The sequence below is a fragment of the Ovis canadensis genome, chromosome 7 (assembly GCF_042477335.2).
Source record: "Ovis canadensis isolate MfBH-ARS-UI-01 breed Bighorn chromosome 7, ARS-UI_OviCan_v2, whole genome shotgun sequence".
NCBI classification, from domain to species: domain Eukaryota; kingdom Metazoa; phylum Chordata; class Mammalia; order Artiodactyla; family Bovidae; genus Ovis; species Ovis canadensis.
Window position 1 is genome coordinate 113185681 of NC_091251.1, and position 16893 is coordinate 113202573.

The following is a 16893-nucleotide window of genomic DNA, read 5'->3' on the forward strand; positions in this document are numbered from 1 at the left end:
GGAAACCAAAAAAATGCCTTGACTCGCTTTATTGCTGTGGCGTGGAAGTGAACCGACACAGCAGCAGATGCGCCTGTCTGTCGGTTCTAAACTCTTCCAGATGTTGTGTAAAGGCTGGGCCGCATAGTTGCCCAACCAGGTATCAAATCCATATATAAAGGCTCTTTTTAATCCAGCTTTTTCTATTTATCTAAATTTGCATAGTTTCTCCTCTAAATAGTCAGCTTGTTCTTGAGCAGGAGGGATTATTAAATAAACTAAGAGCATGTAACATGTATGATCACTTCCTGTTTAATCTCGAAAGTACCCTCTCTTGTCCTTTGGTTTACATAGTACTGAGGCCAGCTAGGGTCCAACAGTGATCAACAAATTTCTAGATTGTGACTAACTCCTCTTTCCAATATTTCTACTAGATGCTTAGTGTCCTCAGAGTCAGTTAGCAAATCAAGATTGTGTTGTTAGGCCTCCAAAGTACTGCTCTTTAAAGATGTTGGCTGATTGTTGCTATTCAGTTGCCTTATGTACAGATGTGGGTGTTGAGCATTGCAGCTTGGAATAGGTACAAGGAAATGGGCACCCAGTGGGATATAGAAAACCTCAACTTTCTGTAACTTTGAATGGGTTGCTATATTAGGGTGAATTTTAAACTTCTTGGGCCCTTAAATTTAGAAATCTATTTAATAATAAATACATAATAAATAATGAAAAAAATGATGAAATAGAGTCACTGAAACAAACTTTGAGGATTATTAAAATAACCCAAATACGCTAGATGGGATTGACAAGGCGGTGGTGTATTAACAAATAATGTCCAAACTGCAGTTGCCTAAAGCGACAAAGTTTTGTTTATGTAGATGGTCACTTTGCAGTCGGGTGCAGGTTGGATTACTCTCTTTGCAGCTCTCCTCCAAGCTGTCTTCTTACATTATTTGATGCCACTATCTTCATAGGTAGCCTCCGAATCCGTGGCAGAAGAGAAGAGAGATTGCAGTTGATTTGCACAGGAGATTTTATTGGCACACTTAAAAGTGGCGCATCCAGTCCCACTCACACTCTCACAGCTGGAGCCCAGTTTCATGGCCCATATCCATAAGGAAGGCCTATCTTCTGCTATGCCTAGGAAAAATAAAGTGAAATAGGGTCATGAAGCACCGTATCTGCCACACCAAAGTTTTAGAAGAAAGAATGGGCCACTAACTGTATCTTACAGAGCAGTTCAGTTCAGCCTATCAGTCGAGTCCAACCCTCTGCGACCCCATGGACTGTAGCACGCCAGGCCTCCCTGTCCATCACCAGCTCCCGGAGTTTACCCAAACTCATGTCCATTTGGTGATGCCATCCAACCATCTCATCCTCTGTCATCCCCTTCCCTTCCCACATTCAGTCTTTCCCAGCATCAGTGTCTTTTCCAATGAGTCAGTTCTTCACATCAGGTGGCCAAAGTATTGGAGTTTCTGCTTCAACATCAGTCCCTCCAATAAATATTTAGGACTGATTTCCTTTAGGATTGACTGGTTGAATCTCCTTGCAGTCCAAGGGACTCTCAAGAGTCTTGTCCAACACCACAGTTCAAAAGCATCAATTCTTTGGCACTCAGCCTTCTTTATGGTCCAACTCTCACATCCGTACATGACCACTGGAAAAACCATAGCTTTAACTAGACAGACCTTTGTCGGCAAAGTAATGTCTCTGCTTTTGAATATGTTGTCTCAGTCAGTTCAGTTCAGTTCAGTCGTTCAGTTGTATCCGAGTCTGTGACCCCATGAATCGCAGCACGCCAGGCCTCCCTGTCCACCACCATCTCCCGGAGTTCACTCAGACTCACGTCCATCGAGTCTGTGATGCCATCCAGCCATCTCAGCCTCTGTCGTCCCCTTCTCCTCCTGCCCCCAATCCCTCCCCGCATCAGGGTCTTTTCCAATGAGTCAACTCTTCGCATGAGGTGCTCAAAGTACTGGAGCTTCAGCTTTAGCATCATTCCTTCCAAAGAAATCCCAGGGTTGATCTCCTTCAGAATGGACTGGTTAGATCTCCTTGCAGTCCAAGGGACTCTCAAGAGTCTTCTCCAACACCACAGTTCACAAGCATCAATTCTTCGGCGCTCAGCCTTCTTCACAGTCCAACTCTCACATCCATACATGACCACGGGAAAAACCATAGCCTTGACTAGACGGACCTTAGTCGGCAAAGTAATGTCTCTGCTTTTGAATATACTATCTAGGTTGGTCCTAACTTTTCTTCCAAGGAGTAAGCGTCTTTTAATTTCATGGCTGCAGTCACCATCTGCAGTGATTTTGGAGCCCCCCCCAAAATAAAGTCTGACACTGTTTCCACTGTTTCCCCATCTATTTCCCATGAAGTGATGGGACCAGATGCCATGATCTTCATTTTCTGAATGTTGAGCTTTAAGCCAACTTTTTCACTCTCCTCTTTCACTTTCATCAAGAGGCTCTTTATTTCTTCACTTTCTGCCATAAGGGTGGTGTTATCTGCATATCTGAGGTTATTGATATTTCTCCCAGCAATCTTGATTCCAGCTTGTGCTTCATCCAGCTCAGCGTTTCACATGATGTACTCTGCATATAAGCTAAGTAAGCAGGGTGACAATATACAGCCTTGACGTACTCCTTTGTCGATTTGGAACCAGTCTGTTTTTCCATGTCCAGTTCTAACTGTTGCTTCTTGAACTGCATACAGGTTTCTCAGGAGGCAGGTCCGGTGGTCTGGTGTTCCCATCTCTTTCAGAATTTCCCACACTTTGTTTTGATCCACACAGTCAAAGGCTTTGGTGTAGTCGATAAAGCAGAAGTTGATGGGTTTTTGGAACTCTTTTGCTTTCTCAGTGATCCAGCAGATGTTGGCAATTTGATCTCTGGTTCCTCTGCCTTTTCCACATCCAGCTTGAACGTCTGGGAGTCCACGGATCGCCTTCAGTTCTCCCCTCTTTATCTGTTTCCCTTCTCTGGAGTTTTCATCTTGTTCTCTGCCTTTCTGTCACATTAAGCTGCCCAAGGTTGTGGTGCAATGAGCGATAATTAACCTGTTTGCCTGTTGCCTTCATTTCTTATGGGAGAAGAGAATCCCAACAAGTTTTCAGTGTATCTGAAGAGATTCATTTATTTATTCATTCATCAAATTTTAATTGAGCTCCTGTTATATGCCAGGCACTATTCTAGGTATTGAGAATGTAGTGGTCAACAAGACAGAATTCCTGTCTTGTATTCTGGTCAGATTTATTGATCACCAAAATCTGTTATGGATGGTACAATATTTCAATTAGTAACCATAAATTGTTAATATACCAACTCTAAGGACTACAAAATTAGAATAAGCATCATAGGATTAATGTAGTGTAAATAGATTCATGGTGGTTGGTTTTATAAACCCTAATATCACTGGGAATAATATGGATCTTTTTTTTTTTCTTTTAGCTTTAAAGAAACCCCCTGTTTCCTTCCCTCAATATGAACGTCATCAAGTAATCTCCCATATTCCAACTGGACAACCTCTCTCCCCAAATATGGTTCCAGGTATGAAGTCTTACTCTTGAAAGTCCATTTGCAAATCAATGTGCTGGCTATGTACTATTACGTAGGGAATGAAACCTGTCATTCAGGAGCACAGTGAAGTGCCGTTCATGCTTCTAGTTAACATCATGTACTGTCAGATGACTGATAGAAGCTCAGGGAGAAATCGTCACAAAGTCAGCCTTGTCTAAGGGGCTGTTAAGAGCAGAAGAGTCACTTGTTCTGCCGCCCTGGACTACCTTCCCTGCCAGTGTTGCTGGTGTGTGTGTGCTTACCTTCCTCAGAATGTGCTCAAGTGTATCTCCCAGAGGCCTCCTCAAAGTTACGTGATGCATCTGTATTCAGCTCCCTACTCTGAACTTTTCTGTTTGTTTTCTACTGAATACCTACTCAGTTTGACGGAAATGTTCCCCTAAAGTGAGAATTGAGATGAATAAAATTCATTGTAATAAAGATCTAAATCAATTCTTTGATGAGTTAAAAAGAGAAGTGAAGGAAAGAAAAGATATATCCAGGAGATACTAATAAGAATCAGGAGCTGTGTCACTGTGTAGATGAAAATGGCTTTGAGAATAGAAATTCTAAAAGCCTTATGGATTTTGGTGATTTCTGACAGCAATTTAGAATTTGGAGGGAAGATGCAGATATCACTGGCTTTACATTAGTCCATGAGGTCTCAGAGAGTGAGTGACTGGAAAATCATATATACTGTTGGTGAATAAGTTTATAATCAGTAATAAATATATCTCCCTGGGAATGGTCAGTAAATATCACACAACTAAAATCACATTGGTTATAAGCTTTGATTAAAGAAATAAAATAAAGCTTAAAAAACCAACCCTACCTGCTAACCCAGTATCAGGCAACAGTGTGTCTTACTTTTCCCAAGTAGGTCTCATGAAATTTTTCTGCAAAATATGACCTTAATTTGATTATTTTTGCCTTAGATTCTCATATAAACCACAATGGAAACTCTAGAACTTCAAAGCAGAACCCTTCCAATCCTCTTCAGCGTTTAATCCCAGGCCCTAACTTGGGGAGTGAGCCCAGGATTCAAGCAGGAGCTCTAGAACAGGCTGCCAAGGATGGAGCTGGTGATTTCCAGAAACTGAAGCAAAGTAAGAAGTGGTTGATAAGTATTATGCTGAAAAGATTTCTTCAAATATATTGGTTTACAAGGCTCAGTCTGTATCTTCATTATTATAATCTCTAACGAATGTATAGTAAAGTTTTACACATATAAAGAGAAAGCATGATGGTGGTAAGATTTTAAAGAAAAGTAGGTTTTACAAATTCTAAAGAACACATTCAAAGGCTTCTTTTGTTCTCCAGTATTAAAAAAAAATTTAGGTGAGTTGATTTTTGAAAATGCTATCAGTTCTTATGAAGGAAGCATTTTTTGAGCAGTGAGGAAAGATAATATTGTTAAGCTAGTGAATGGAACTTCGATTAGAAGAGAGGGAAGCTCGAGTCTTGGAAACTGGGTTCTGGAGCAATGGAGGCTGCGTGGTGGAAAGCGCAACGCTGTTTGCTTTTCCATTTCTTCCTGCTGCGATTTGCTTCATTTAGGTTTTAGGAGAGAACTGAAAAAAAATGGAGCAGGGTCATAGTACTGGGTAATAAGGTTTGACTGCTTAACTGTTTCAGAGATATTGATTATGATAAGTGGAAAATACCTGTTTTTTTGCATAATTCTCTAATTGGTAGATTTTCAAGTTGTAGAAGAAAAATTTTTGGTAGCTGACAGAATTAGGAACAGGCCAGCTCTCTTAAACTGTCCTTTTCACTGCCTCTGCTATTTAAACCTTCCTCCCTTCAGCTTCTGAATAGGCAGGCTGTCTGAGAGCTCCAGTTTGCTTTTGTTTACCTTTAAGGATGGCTTCACGGCAGCAGCTCTTCAGAGCAGTGTCCAGGCATTTACTTGTACACAGGGTGTTCGTATGGAGAGGACTGCACAGTGTTACATTTTAAAATTGCTCTTAGGACGATTATTCCTATTTCTGCATCTATACGAACATATAGTTTACTTACATTTAATTGACTTTCCTTCCTTGATGTTTTAAAGCCTATCCATGTATCTTGACTGAAATATTATGTAAAAAATGTTTTTGTTTACAAGGATATGGCTAACATTTTAAATACAGTGAAAAAATATTTCCTCCAAATCTTGTTGGAGGATTGGCTTCAAAACTTTTTAGCTCAACAGGGAGAGGTTTATGGTAAGGCCAGAATCTTCCTAAGAGAAAATATCTTAATTTGATCACTCAAGATTTTCTTCTATTTATAGTTTATTCTGTAAAAATTGTTATCACTCTTTTAGCTCCCAGCCAGTCTTTGGGTAGCTGTGACTGGAAAATCACTACTTTCTGCAAGTTTTTCCTGGCCACGCCCTGTGGTGTGCAGGTTCCTAGCTCGCCGGCCAGGGACCAAGCCCACGCCCGTGCCCGTGCCCCTGCATGGTGGGCGCACGGAGCCCTAAGCTCTGGACTGCCAGGGAATTCCCTACAATCTCTTTTTAAAAGAGTTTTAAAATCTTATTCTGAACTCTTTTCAATATGTACAGAGAGAGTTGAAATCAGTGTGAGCACTGTTTTGTGGTTGACTTTGACATTATTTCTTACATGCGTTTTAACTTATCAAATGGTTATGTAGTTGTCATTAAAATATATATACACACACACACATAAAGATATATACATATATTCCATTGTATTTAGGCAATAAGAATAGTTCACCTAGCTCTGCTCTTTAATTGATTGTTTAAATTACTTCACAATGTCTTACGTTAGCAGTCATGACTATGATTATCTTTTATTTCAAATTATTTCCTGCTTCTACTTTGAGTGTTCTTTTTTAAGTATAATCTCCTGACTGAATTTGCAAAGTGCTTGGCTAACTTTGTAGCTCCTGTTACAAATTGTCAGATTGTTCTCTAGGACAGCTCCACAGTGAGATTTAAATTTGTGGAAAAACACATATCAAACCCACCAAAGTGCACAGTTCGGTGGTGTCAGCACCTTCGTGAAGGTGTGCAGTCGTCGCGACTGCTCTCTAGCTCCAGAAAGTGCGCGTTGATTCAGGAGGGCACCCTGCGCCCATTACGAGTCACCCTGCGTTTGCTGACACCCACAGTCCTTGGCAACGACTGACCTTATTTCTGACTGTGGATTCGCCCGTTCTGGATATTTCATGTGAATGGAGTCACGCAGTATGTGGCCTTTTCTGTCTGGCTTCTTTTTCTTGGCATAACGTTTTCAAGGTTCAGCCCTGTGGCCCTTTATTCCTCTTCCGGCTGGATATCACCCAGTCCCATGAATACAGTTGGTTTATCCGCTCACCCATAGACGGGCATTGGGATTGTTCCTGCTTTTCGGCTCTTGTGGCTAGTGTTGCTCTGAACATTTACTGACAAGTTTTTGTTGAACACTCGTTTTCCATTTCTTAAAGTGTTGCTATGTACGTAGGTGTAGAATCGCTGGGTTATCAGTAATTCTGTGTTTAGCTTTATAAGGAAAACTGTTTTCTACAGCAGCTGCACCGTTTCACAGTTCCGTCAGCAATGCATGAGAGGTCCAGTTTCTCGACGTCCTGGTCAGCACTTAATTTTTTCCATTACTGTTGTTTCCGCCGTTGCCATCCTAGCACGTGTGACGTGGTATCTCATTGCGACTTTCATTTGCATTTCCCTCGTGACTGATGACAGTGATCATCTTTTCATATATTTGTTGGCCATTTATATGTCCTCTTTGGAGAAATGTCTATTCAAGTCCTTTGCCTATTTTAAAATTGGGTTGTTTTCTTTGCTGTTGAGTTTTAAGCATTCTCTATCTTCTGGACACTAGATCCTTATCAGACATATGATTTGCAAATGTTTTTGTCCATTCTAGTGTTTGTCTGTCACGCTCTGATAGCCCGACAACACACAAGGTTTAATCTTGATGAAGTCCAGTCCGCCTGTTTCTCTTCTGTGGTTCATGCTTTTCGTGTCATGTCTAAGAAATCTTGGCCAAATCAAAGGTCATGTTCTCCTCTAAGGACTTTATAGTTTTTGGTCTTTTTTTTTAAAAATTTGAGGTATAACTGACCTTCAATATTCTATTGGTTTCAGGTGTACAACATAATGATTCAACGTTTGTATACATTGCAAAATGGTCACCACAATAATAGTTTTAGCTTTCATATGTAGGTGTTTGGATGTGTTTTAAGTTAATATTTATATATGGTGTGAGGTAAGGATCCAGTTATACTCTGTATATGGGTATTCAGTTGTCCCAGCACTATTTGTTGAAGAGACCTTCTTTCTCCATTGAGCAGTCTTGGCATTCTTGTCAAAAACCAGTGGATGGCACGTGCATGGGTTTATTCTGGGCTTTGAGTTCTGTTCCACTGGTAGCAGATGCCAGCAGCACACTGTTCTGATTGCTGTCACTTTGTAGTAAGCTTTGAAATTGGGAAGTGTGAGTTTTCCAACTTTGCCCTTCACTGTAAGATTATTCTGACTTTTGGACTCTCTGACAATTCCATCTGAATTTTAGGATCTGCTTGTTTATTTCTACTAAAGAGACAGTTAGGATTTTAATAGAAATTTATCAACTCTGTAGATTGCTTTGGGGAGGACTGTCATCTGAACAATATTAGGTTTATTAATCCATGAAGATAGGATGTCTTTCCATTATTTTAGGGCATCTTAATTTTTTTCAGCAATCTTTATAGTTTTCAGTGACAAATCTTATGCCTCCTTGGTTAAGTTTATTCCTAAGCATTGTGTTCTTTTTTATGTTACTGTTAATCAGGTTGTTCTCCTAATTTTCTTTTCAGATTGTTTATTGCTAATGCACAGAAATATGACTGATTTTTTTTCCCTTGGCTTTTGGTTCTAAAATTTTTAATGCAAATTTCTAAGAATACGCTAATATTTGGGTTCATTTCAAAGATTAGAATGTATTCTATTTTCACTCTTTTAGAGTCATAAGTATGAATCATTGTTTTTAAATATACTATAAAATACACCCATGTCCGATATATTAGCATATATAAACATACTTAAGTCAGTATTTTGAATATGATTCGAAAATCGTATGAGTATTTTACACCAAATACAGTTTTCTTTTGCTTTTGTCCTGCCTGCGCCCGTTTCTCCCACGTCCCCACGCCCCTGTGGTTGAGACCTTCCTTTCTAGCTCGTAATGCACACTGATTTCTCCTTGTGTAACTTTCTGTAAGTATATTGCCCAATAATTATATAATTTATACGTTTATACAAATTTATACATTTATATGGAGAAGGCCGTGGCAGCCCACTCCAGCACGCTCGCCTGGAGAATCCCATGGACGGGGAGCCTGGTGGGCTGCAGTCCGTGGGGTCGCGAAGAGTTGGGCACGACTGAGCGACTTCACTTTCACTTTTCACTTTCATGCATTGGAGAAGGAAATGGCAACCCACTCCAGTGTTCTTGCCTGGAGACTCCCAGGGACGGGGGAGCCTGGTGGGCTGCCGTCTCTGGGGTCGCACAGAGTTGGACACGACTGACGTGACTTAGCAGCAGCAGCAGCAGCGACATACATTTAAATATATATAAATACATAATTTTTGCATTGCTCGGCATTATACATTTTATTTATATAGTCATATTCATTCACTGTGAAGCTTGATGTCCCCTACTTGACTGGCAAGTAGCGAGTTTATGTTGTTGACTGTTTTTTTTCCTTTCTTGTTGTTTATCGCACTGTATATGTGACAACATGAGTTACTATTGTGGTCATACATTCTTGTTATTGATTTTCTTATTATCTCTTGAGTGTTACTGTAGTTGTAGCATGAACATTTTATGACTGAATTCAAGCTAGTCAGAACATCAGACACCTTTAAAATAAAAAGAGAAGAAACTTTGTAAATTGTTCTGTTGGAATATAATAGGAACAGGTTGACCAATTCTTTGATTAATATGCCATGTTTGATAATATTAGTTAAATTAATCGTATTTTGCAGTAACATTTTTAGACTAATTTTTGGTCTCTATTTCATAATTCTGATTAAAAAATGAAACTGTTTTCTTGGAGGAAACTGTGTACCTTGAGAAACTCACTTGGTAACCACCAGGTTAAAATGTTTATGTATTTAAAACAGCAATTTCACATTGCATAAAGATGATTTAGCTGCTCCAGGCATTTTGTCCATAATATTACATATTAAGAAAAACAAAAGGTAGTTTTCTGTAAATCCCTTTTTTCCTTCTTATGTTGGCATCTTTTGCTTTATCATTAGAAGAAGAGAGAATCATAGCCACCAGATTGTCCTTTCTGCATCGCTGCCATCAGAAGACAGGTCGTCTTTCTCACAAAGAGCGTCTTTTCTCCTGCTGCTCTCTTTTCCTTCTTAACTCTTGTGTGTCCATTCATTTTCTCTCCCTCTCTTCTTATCAGCTTACGTGTCTATTGTATATGCCCAGCTATATTCTGGAACAGATTTAAGATGATTCTCTGTGCTTTCTTGTTAGCCCCCTTTACTTCAGTTTCCTCTTGTAAACGGCTCCCCTCAAAACCCCTATGTGAGTATGATTTGTTCTTTAGCTATTTTTAGTTAAAAGAAAAACTGATTGACTTTTTTACTTGCTGTATAGCTGTTACAGTATTGTATTATTTTCGCATGTACAACATGGTGATTCAACATTTTTTTAGTTTCTACTCCATTTAAAATTGCTATAAAATGTTGGCTGTGTTCGCTGTGTTGGGCAGTGTGTCCTCGTGGCTCACTTACTTTATACGTGACAGTTTGCACTTCCTACTCCCCTATCTTGTGCTTCCTGCCTCTCTCCCCTCTGGTAACCACTGACTTGTTCTCTGTACCTGTGAGTCTCTTTCTGTTTTCTGATATTCTTTAGTTTGTTTTGATTTTTAGATTCCACGTATAAGTGATGACATAGAGTATGTATCTTTCTCTGACTTACTCACGAAGCATAATGTCCTCCAGATCCATCCATGTTGTCGCAAATGGCAACATGCCCTTCTTTTGTATAGTTAGTGTATGTCTCATAGACGCACACGCCGCATCCTCTTGATCCATCTGTCCTCTGGTGGACATTAGGGTGCTCCCACAGGATGGCCACTGTGAGCAATGCTGCTGTGAACAGGGGGGTCCATCCACCTTCTTGACTCGGTGTCTGCATGCTCCTCAGGTACACGCCCAAGAGTGGGATGGCTGGGCCACTCGGTAGTTCTGTGTTTAGTTGTTTATGGAACTTCCGTAGTGGCTGCACCAATTTACATTCCCATCAGCAGTGTACAAGGATCCCTTTTCCACCACACCCTTTCCAGCCTTTATTATTTATAGGCTTTTTTATGATACCCATTCTGATCAGTGTGAGATGATACCTCATTGTGGTTTTGATTTGCATTTCCCTAATTAGCATTGTTGAGCATCTCTTCATGTGCCTGTTGGCCATCAGTATGTCTTTGGAAAAATGTTTATTCAGTCCATTTTTTAATCAGGTTGTTTGTGGTTTTGATATTAAGTTATAGAAGCTGTTTATGTATTTTGGATATTTTCTGATTGACTCTCTATTCAGCAATTAAAAATATATTGGCCTAATGACATGGTGAGCCATCTGTGCAATTGACCAATACCTCCATGATCCTTTCTCTTTGAACTTAACCTTACTTAGCAAGCAGAGGAAGCTTGTCTCATTGCAGTGTGAGTTTCTAGAATATAATTCCCTAAATTTTAAACCTATCACAGAGTCTTTATAATTTCTAAAAGTCTTAAATCATCAGTAAGTTAATGATATCCATATTTTAGGGATTGGAATAAAATTTACTTTTATGCTACTTAAATTTAATGTTAAACAGTTTCACTTGTGTTTGGGAGTCAGATCTTAGTTTGCATGGCATCTTTATTTTCGATGTCCATTTACTGAATAGCTTTGCACAGCACATGTTACATCTATCGCTGTTCTTGATTCCAGTTACTATGTGTGCAAGGTGATAGCCTTGTGTAGGTCAACTTTCTTAAGCCTCCCTGTCGTTGACTTTCAGAAGTCTGGTTTGGGAAATGGGAAAGAATAGATCAGAATTACTTGGGATGTTTCTCAAAACACACACTACTAGGGATTCTAATAATTTACTCTTTGCCGTACCTCCTTGGAAATGCATGGCTATGGTGAATCACTATTGCTGAAGAAACTTAAGATAGCTCACCAGTATGTTAGTTTGTCTTATTTTCCAAAAAGAAACTGCATGGTTTCTACAAGCCTACATGGTACTCATTTATTCTGATAAGAAAAGTTATCAAAATTATCCCTGGAAAGTAATATTTTATAAAACAATAAATGACTACAGGTTTCATATATGTATTATGTCTACTCATAAAATTTTTGGTTCTTCTCCTAAACTGTTAAGTTAGACAAATACTTTTATCAGAGAAGTTGTTGGTTATTAGGAAAACAGTTTTGAAAATTGTGCCCTTTTCTTTAAGAAAACATTCAAACCTTAAGTAGCAAGTACTGAAGTTAATACACAGGAGCAATTCTTAAAATTATTTTCAGTCTTCATTCTTATTTCCTTTTATCTTAAATAACCTTCAGAAAATGTATCTTTTTTTATAACCATATCCTGAAAGTTGCCGGGGTTCACTTGTCTGCTTTCTGATCTCCCTCCAATATAGGTCCCTTCTTTTCTTCTTTCACTCTTGATTTAATCCTCTGCCTACTTCACAGGCCGATTCTTTGATGAGAATGAATCCCCTGTTGATCCGCAGCATGGCTCTAAACTGGCGGATTATAATGGGGATGCTGGTAACGTAGGTGAGTATGAGGCAGACAAGCAGGCTGAGCTGGCTTACAATGAGGAAGAAGATGGTGATGGTGGAGAGGAAGACGTCCAAGGTGAGCGTGGGCCTGGCCTCCATGCCGTGACCGTGAAACCCACCTCCTAAATTTTTTGGTTGAATTTGTGTAGAATTTTCCCCACTTATTAGCAGTACGATCTTCATACAGAGAGGTATTCTGTGCAGTTTTTCAATTCTATTTTGAAAACCATTTTATGATAGTGGTATTTACAGATCTTTAAATGGATCATTTTAATTGTTTTCATTTTTAGTTATTATGTTACATGTTTTAGTGACTTTAGTTAATTTGAAACTCAAGCACTTCAGAAATTTTAGCACTAAATTGTTTAAACTGGCTCTAGACTTTACCTAAGGCAAATACTCCCAGAAGATAATTCTTTTCCAATTTCTCATCTGAAAACATTTCATCATTCTAGGTACAGATTTTGACCAGACAGCCACAAAGGGAATGGTCTCTTCCACACTGAAGATAAGATTATTTCACTAATGATTCAGCAGAGGAAGTCTGTTTTTAAAATTTTTCTGAGAGGTTTAAAGTTTATCCTTACCAGTTTGTGAAGACTTGTCTGTTTCATGTTTAATACACAGATTCAACACATTCCCCTGTTAACCGTGTCCCTTCTGATTTTAACTTAGTGCAAGCCCAGAATCCGCCGTGCACGCACCCTGCCCATGCATGCATGTCCGAGTGTGCTGCTTATTGCGAGTTCTTAGGCCTGTTTTCTGCCTGCTTATCATTTAGTAGTATTTCTGGAGCTTTTTCTCTTTATAAAAATTGATTATGAAGTTAATGTGTGATGTATTCAATTTTATAATACATTGCATGAAGTATTTTTCAATGTAACCTGCCTTGATTTCTTTCTTAACTCTTTTTAAAGTAATTAAATTTTATTTTGGTTCCTGAGAAGAATTCTCTCTGTAAAACTCAAGAAAATATAGTTGTCCTAGAACGTTATATATTTAATAGAAAAAGGGGAACTAGTGGCGCTGCCTTCCACCGAGGCATCACTTTGATAGTACAGTCTAGCGTTAGAAGAATGGTTGTTGGGAATAGAAAGAGATTTATGGTTATACAAGGATATATCCGTGAGAACTTCCCAAACACGTTTCGGTATCATTGAGAAAATTGTGCTCATCCATTTTTCTAGTATCATCCGTTTTTCATAAATCTTACTGTTTCTTTCTCGTTGCTTTTGTAATCTGTTTGGATTATATTTATTTGCAATTATTGTAACGATGTCTTAAGGCTTTCTCATGCATGTATATCATATCGCCAATTAGCCTGTAAGCTCTTGGAAGGCAGGAGTTTCCATTTATTTTTCCATCTATTTCGTTCGCGTCATTTTCTGCCTTCATTTTCACACCCCCCAAATAGCCCTTAGCACCCACAGGACCCTTGGTAAACGCTGCTAACTGGTCATTTTGCGCCTGTCCCACTGAGCTTTTACCCCTGTGACTGTGACTGGCTAACAGCCCACTAGCTTCCGGTCTTACAGCCTCGCTTGGTTAGCTTTAAGCACTCTGCTCTCCTGCCAGCTCCTGGGGCCGTTCTGCCGTTTTTATTAGCGCCGTTTATTTCAGCGATCTTCGCGCCCGCGGCCCTTCCTGGTGCCGGCTGCAGGGCCCGCGCTCGCTGCCTTTCTGCCTTCCGCGCGCCCGCCCGCTCCCCGCCCTCCCGCCCCGGGTCCTCGCGGCCGCTGCCCCCTTCGGTCCCGGCCCTCCGCCACCCCGGCCTTTCCTCCCACCGGGAGATGAGTGCCCTGATTCTGGCGCACACGGGCACGACCTGCGGTGATGCCCGCAGTTCAGGAGGGAGGGGACGGGTGAGTGCAGGGGCTTCCTCATCTGCACGTGGATCTTACCTGAGCAGGGCGTTGCCATCTGAGTTTTTTTTATCCCGTTTTGAGGCTCAGTAGATGAGAGCGGCGGCAGGATAGGGCAGCTTCCCCGGGACGACTGCACCACAGGGGAGGAAAAATGCCAGAGCCGCGCTCCAGCAAACGCGGAGGGAGGAGTGTGTGTGAGCTGACTACCCGGGAATATTCCGGAAACCCGGATAACTTTAAATAGGTTTCAGAGAGTCTCTAGATATAGTATTAGCTGTCTAAAACGTGGGAGGGAAAATTATGGTTCTTCTCTGGCTTATCAACAATATGTACTTCCAGTGATTACTATTACAGTAGTTAGAAGAATTCATCCGCAGATTCCATGTGGAAATAGTAGTTGGGTTCCCGGGTCAGGTTGCACGCGAAGCCAAAGCCGGCCGTAGACGCGAAACGCCGCTCGCCGCGGAGCCGGGAGCCAGGCTGCGTGTCGCCCTTCGGGTCTTTTGTGCTCGCTCGGCCACCGTTTCTTCCTCCGCCTGGGAGCGCGTTGAACTGAATAAACAGATGGCCCTTCTCAGTTCTAAAATGTTGTGGTCACATTCACGGTGGAATCACTGTATACAAGTGTTAGGGACAAATGTGTTTCCTATCTCAGCATGCCTAAACCAACATCTTTCCCCAAACCCTGGAAAGAAAGTGGGAACTTTATGCCACCACCGAAACTCTGCAGGCAGAGATGTCAAAAATTGAAGCTTGCGCTTTAGAAGCGCTTGAACGTTCCTCCCATTAGGGGCCCGCTCTACTCTCCATAGGATTAGGAGCAGGTGTTTTGTTTTGTTTTTTTTCAAGCTGTTGTTGGGTCCCTTGTATTAGAGATTCTACCTGTGGGAGTGAGGTTCTAGCTTCAGAGGTTCTAACTAAGGACACCGACTTTGGTCTCTGAAATTCTGAATTATGAAATGCAGGCTTTGACAGTGTCTCTAGCTCAGCTGGTAAAGAATCCTCCCGTAATGCAGGAGACCTGGGTTTGATCCCTGGGTTGGGAAGATCCCCTGGAGAAGGGAACGGCTACCCACCCCAATATTCTTGGGCTTCCCTTGTGGCTCAACTGGTAAAGAATCCACCTGCAATGCAGGAGATCTGGGTTCAATCCCTGGGTTGGGAAGATCCCCTGGAGAAGGGAACGGCTACCCACTCCAGCATTCTGGCCTGGAGAATTCTATGGACTGTACAGCCCATGGAGGTCGCAAAGAGTCGAATGCGACTGAGCGAGTTTCACTTTCACTGCCAGCAGGGAGCTGGAGCAGCCAGATCTCTCTCTGATGTCTGTCGCTGCATGTTGGTCCTTTGGGTCAGTACTGCCGGCAGTGTTTCCTGCAGAATTAAGGGAAGCCTGTTTTCCCTGTATTTACAGTCCCGGTTTGATTTTTAATTCCTGGTTTCCTGAAGCATCCTGACTGAGAGAAATATTTTTTTATTTACATTGCTAGAAACATTTTTTCCCAGTGAAACAACAATGAAAAAGTAACTAAGCGATGAAATCCGGAAGCACTGCGCACCTGCGGGATGGATGCTCCAAGCCATTTTTTATTCCAATGAGGACGTGGATGTTAGATTCCCTTTCCTCTCTTCTCTAACCCTATAGAAGCTCCATATTGCCGAATAGATACGGAGTGCACACCACTGAGCAGAATCCATAGGGCCCAAATCCCTGGATTCTCGAGCCAGACTGCTTCTGAATCGCAGCTCCACCGCTTACTAGCTCTGTGACCGTGTGAATTACCTATACCTCTGTGCCTCAGAATCCTCAACTGTAGAACAGGGATAAATAGAGTTACCTAACTCAACAACTGTTATGTGGATTATATGATTAAAATATTTATCCAGCACTTAGAATAGGGTCTTTCACACTGTAAGCACTACATAAGTGTTTGTTGAATAAAATAATTTAAAAAAATAAAACAATTACAGAATTTTTTCCCCTGGTTTGCATGCTTTACAGGACAATCGCATTTTAGCCTGTGTATTAACCTGCACATTTTAATGGAGCCTCACTGCTTATTTCCCCAAGGCATTCTTGGTTGGTAGAGCTTGCCTTTTGGAGGTGGTCCTTTCTTGACTCAAGAGCGAGTTTAGAAATTATTTGATAAATCATAAGTATCTTTATATTTGAGTCATTTTATGTCGCTGAGTTATTTACAGATTTGCTGCTTTGTAAAATGAAGTAAAATATTAGTCCATATAATTATATTTAGTGGCTGTTCTCCTACATCAGATCTGGTAATTTCGTTGTATTTATAGATAAATGCAAAGGAGCTGTCGGCAGAACGTGGACTCTGGTTAGAGCAGCTCCACTGGGAGTGAGCGCGAGTCCCTGTAGATGCTGGCTCGGTGTAGGAGAAGGGCAGGCGGAAGTCCTGAGATCACGAGCAGCAGTGTGAAGGCACCATGTTAGAAAGTGCTGTAAAGCATGGATTAGTGAAACCAGCAGATCCCTCCTTGAGTTTACAGAGGACCTTCAGAAGTGAAGGCTGCCTTCCTATGCGTTAATGTGCTTTGAAGCAGGAAAAATAGTTGCTATCGCTGTTCTACCAAGAAGGTAGTTAGGAGTCTAAAGAGGCTTAGGAATAAGATCAAGTTTGTTAAGTGCCTCAGCCAGGACTAGAATTCAGTTTTTCTGTTCCCATAACTTTGCTCT

At 40.9% G+C, this 16893-nt stretch overlaps 1 protein-coding gene across 6 annotated transcripts in view; it reads left to right on the plus strand.

Moving 5' to 3' along the window:
- The window catches only part of GOLM2 (golgi membrane protein 2), an 84182-nt gene that overhangs the window by 63291 nt on the left and 3998 nt on the right, over positions 1-16893 (plus strand). For 2 of the 6 annotated variants that reach the window (XM_069597320.1, XM_069597322.1), the window contains 4 exons: positions 3432-3530; positions 4475-4645; positions 12239-12406; positions 12786-16157. In XM_069597320.1, the coding sequence (XP_069453421.1) occupies positions 3432-3530; positions 4475-4645; positions 12239-12406; positions 12786-12856 (509 nt within the window). In that variant the 3' untranslated portion in view covers positions 12857-16157. Of the gene's footprint in view, positions 1-3431; positions 3531-4474; positions 4646-12238; positions 12407-12785; positions 16158-16893 lie in introns of those variants that run through there. The other 4 variants (XM_069597321.1, XM_069597323.1, XM_069597324.1 and 1 more) reach the window with 2 other exon arrangements.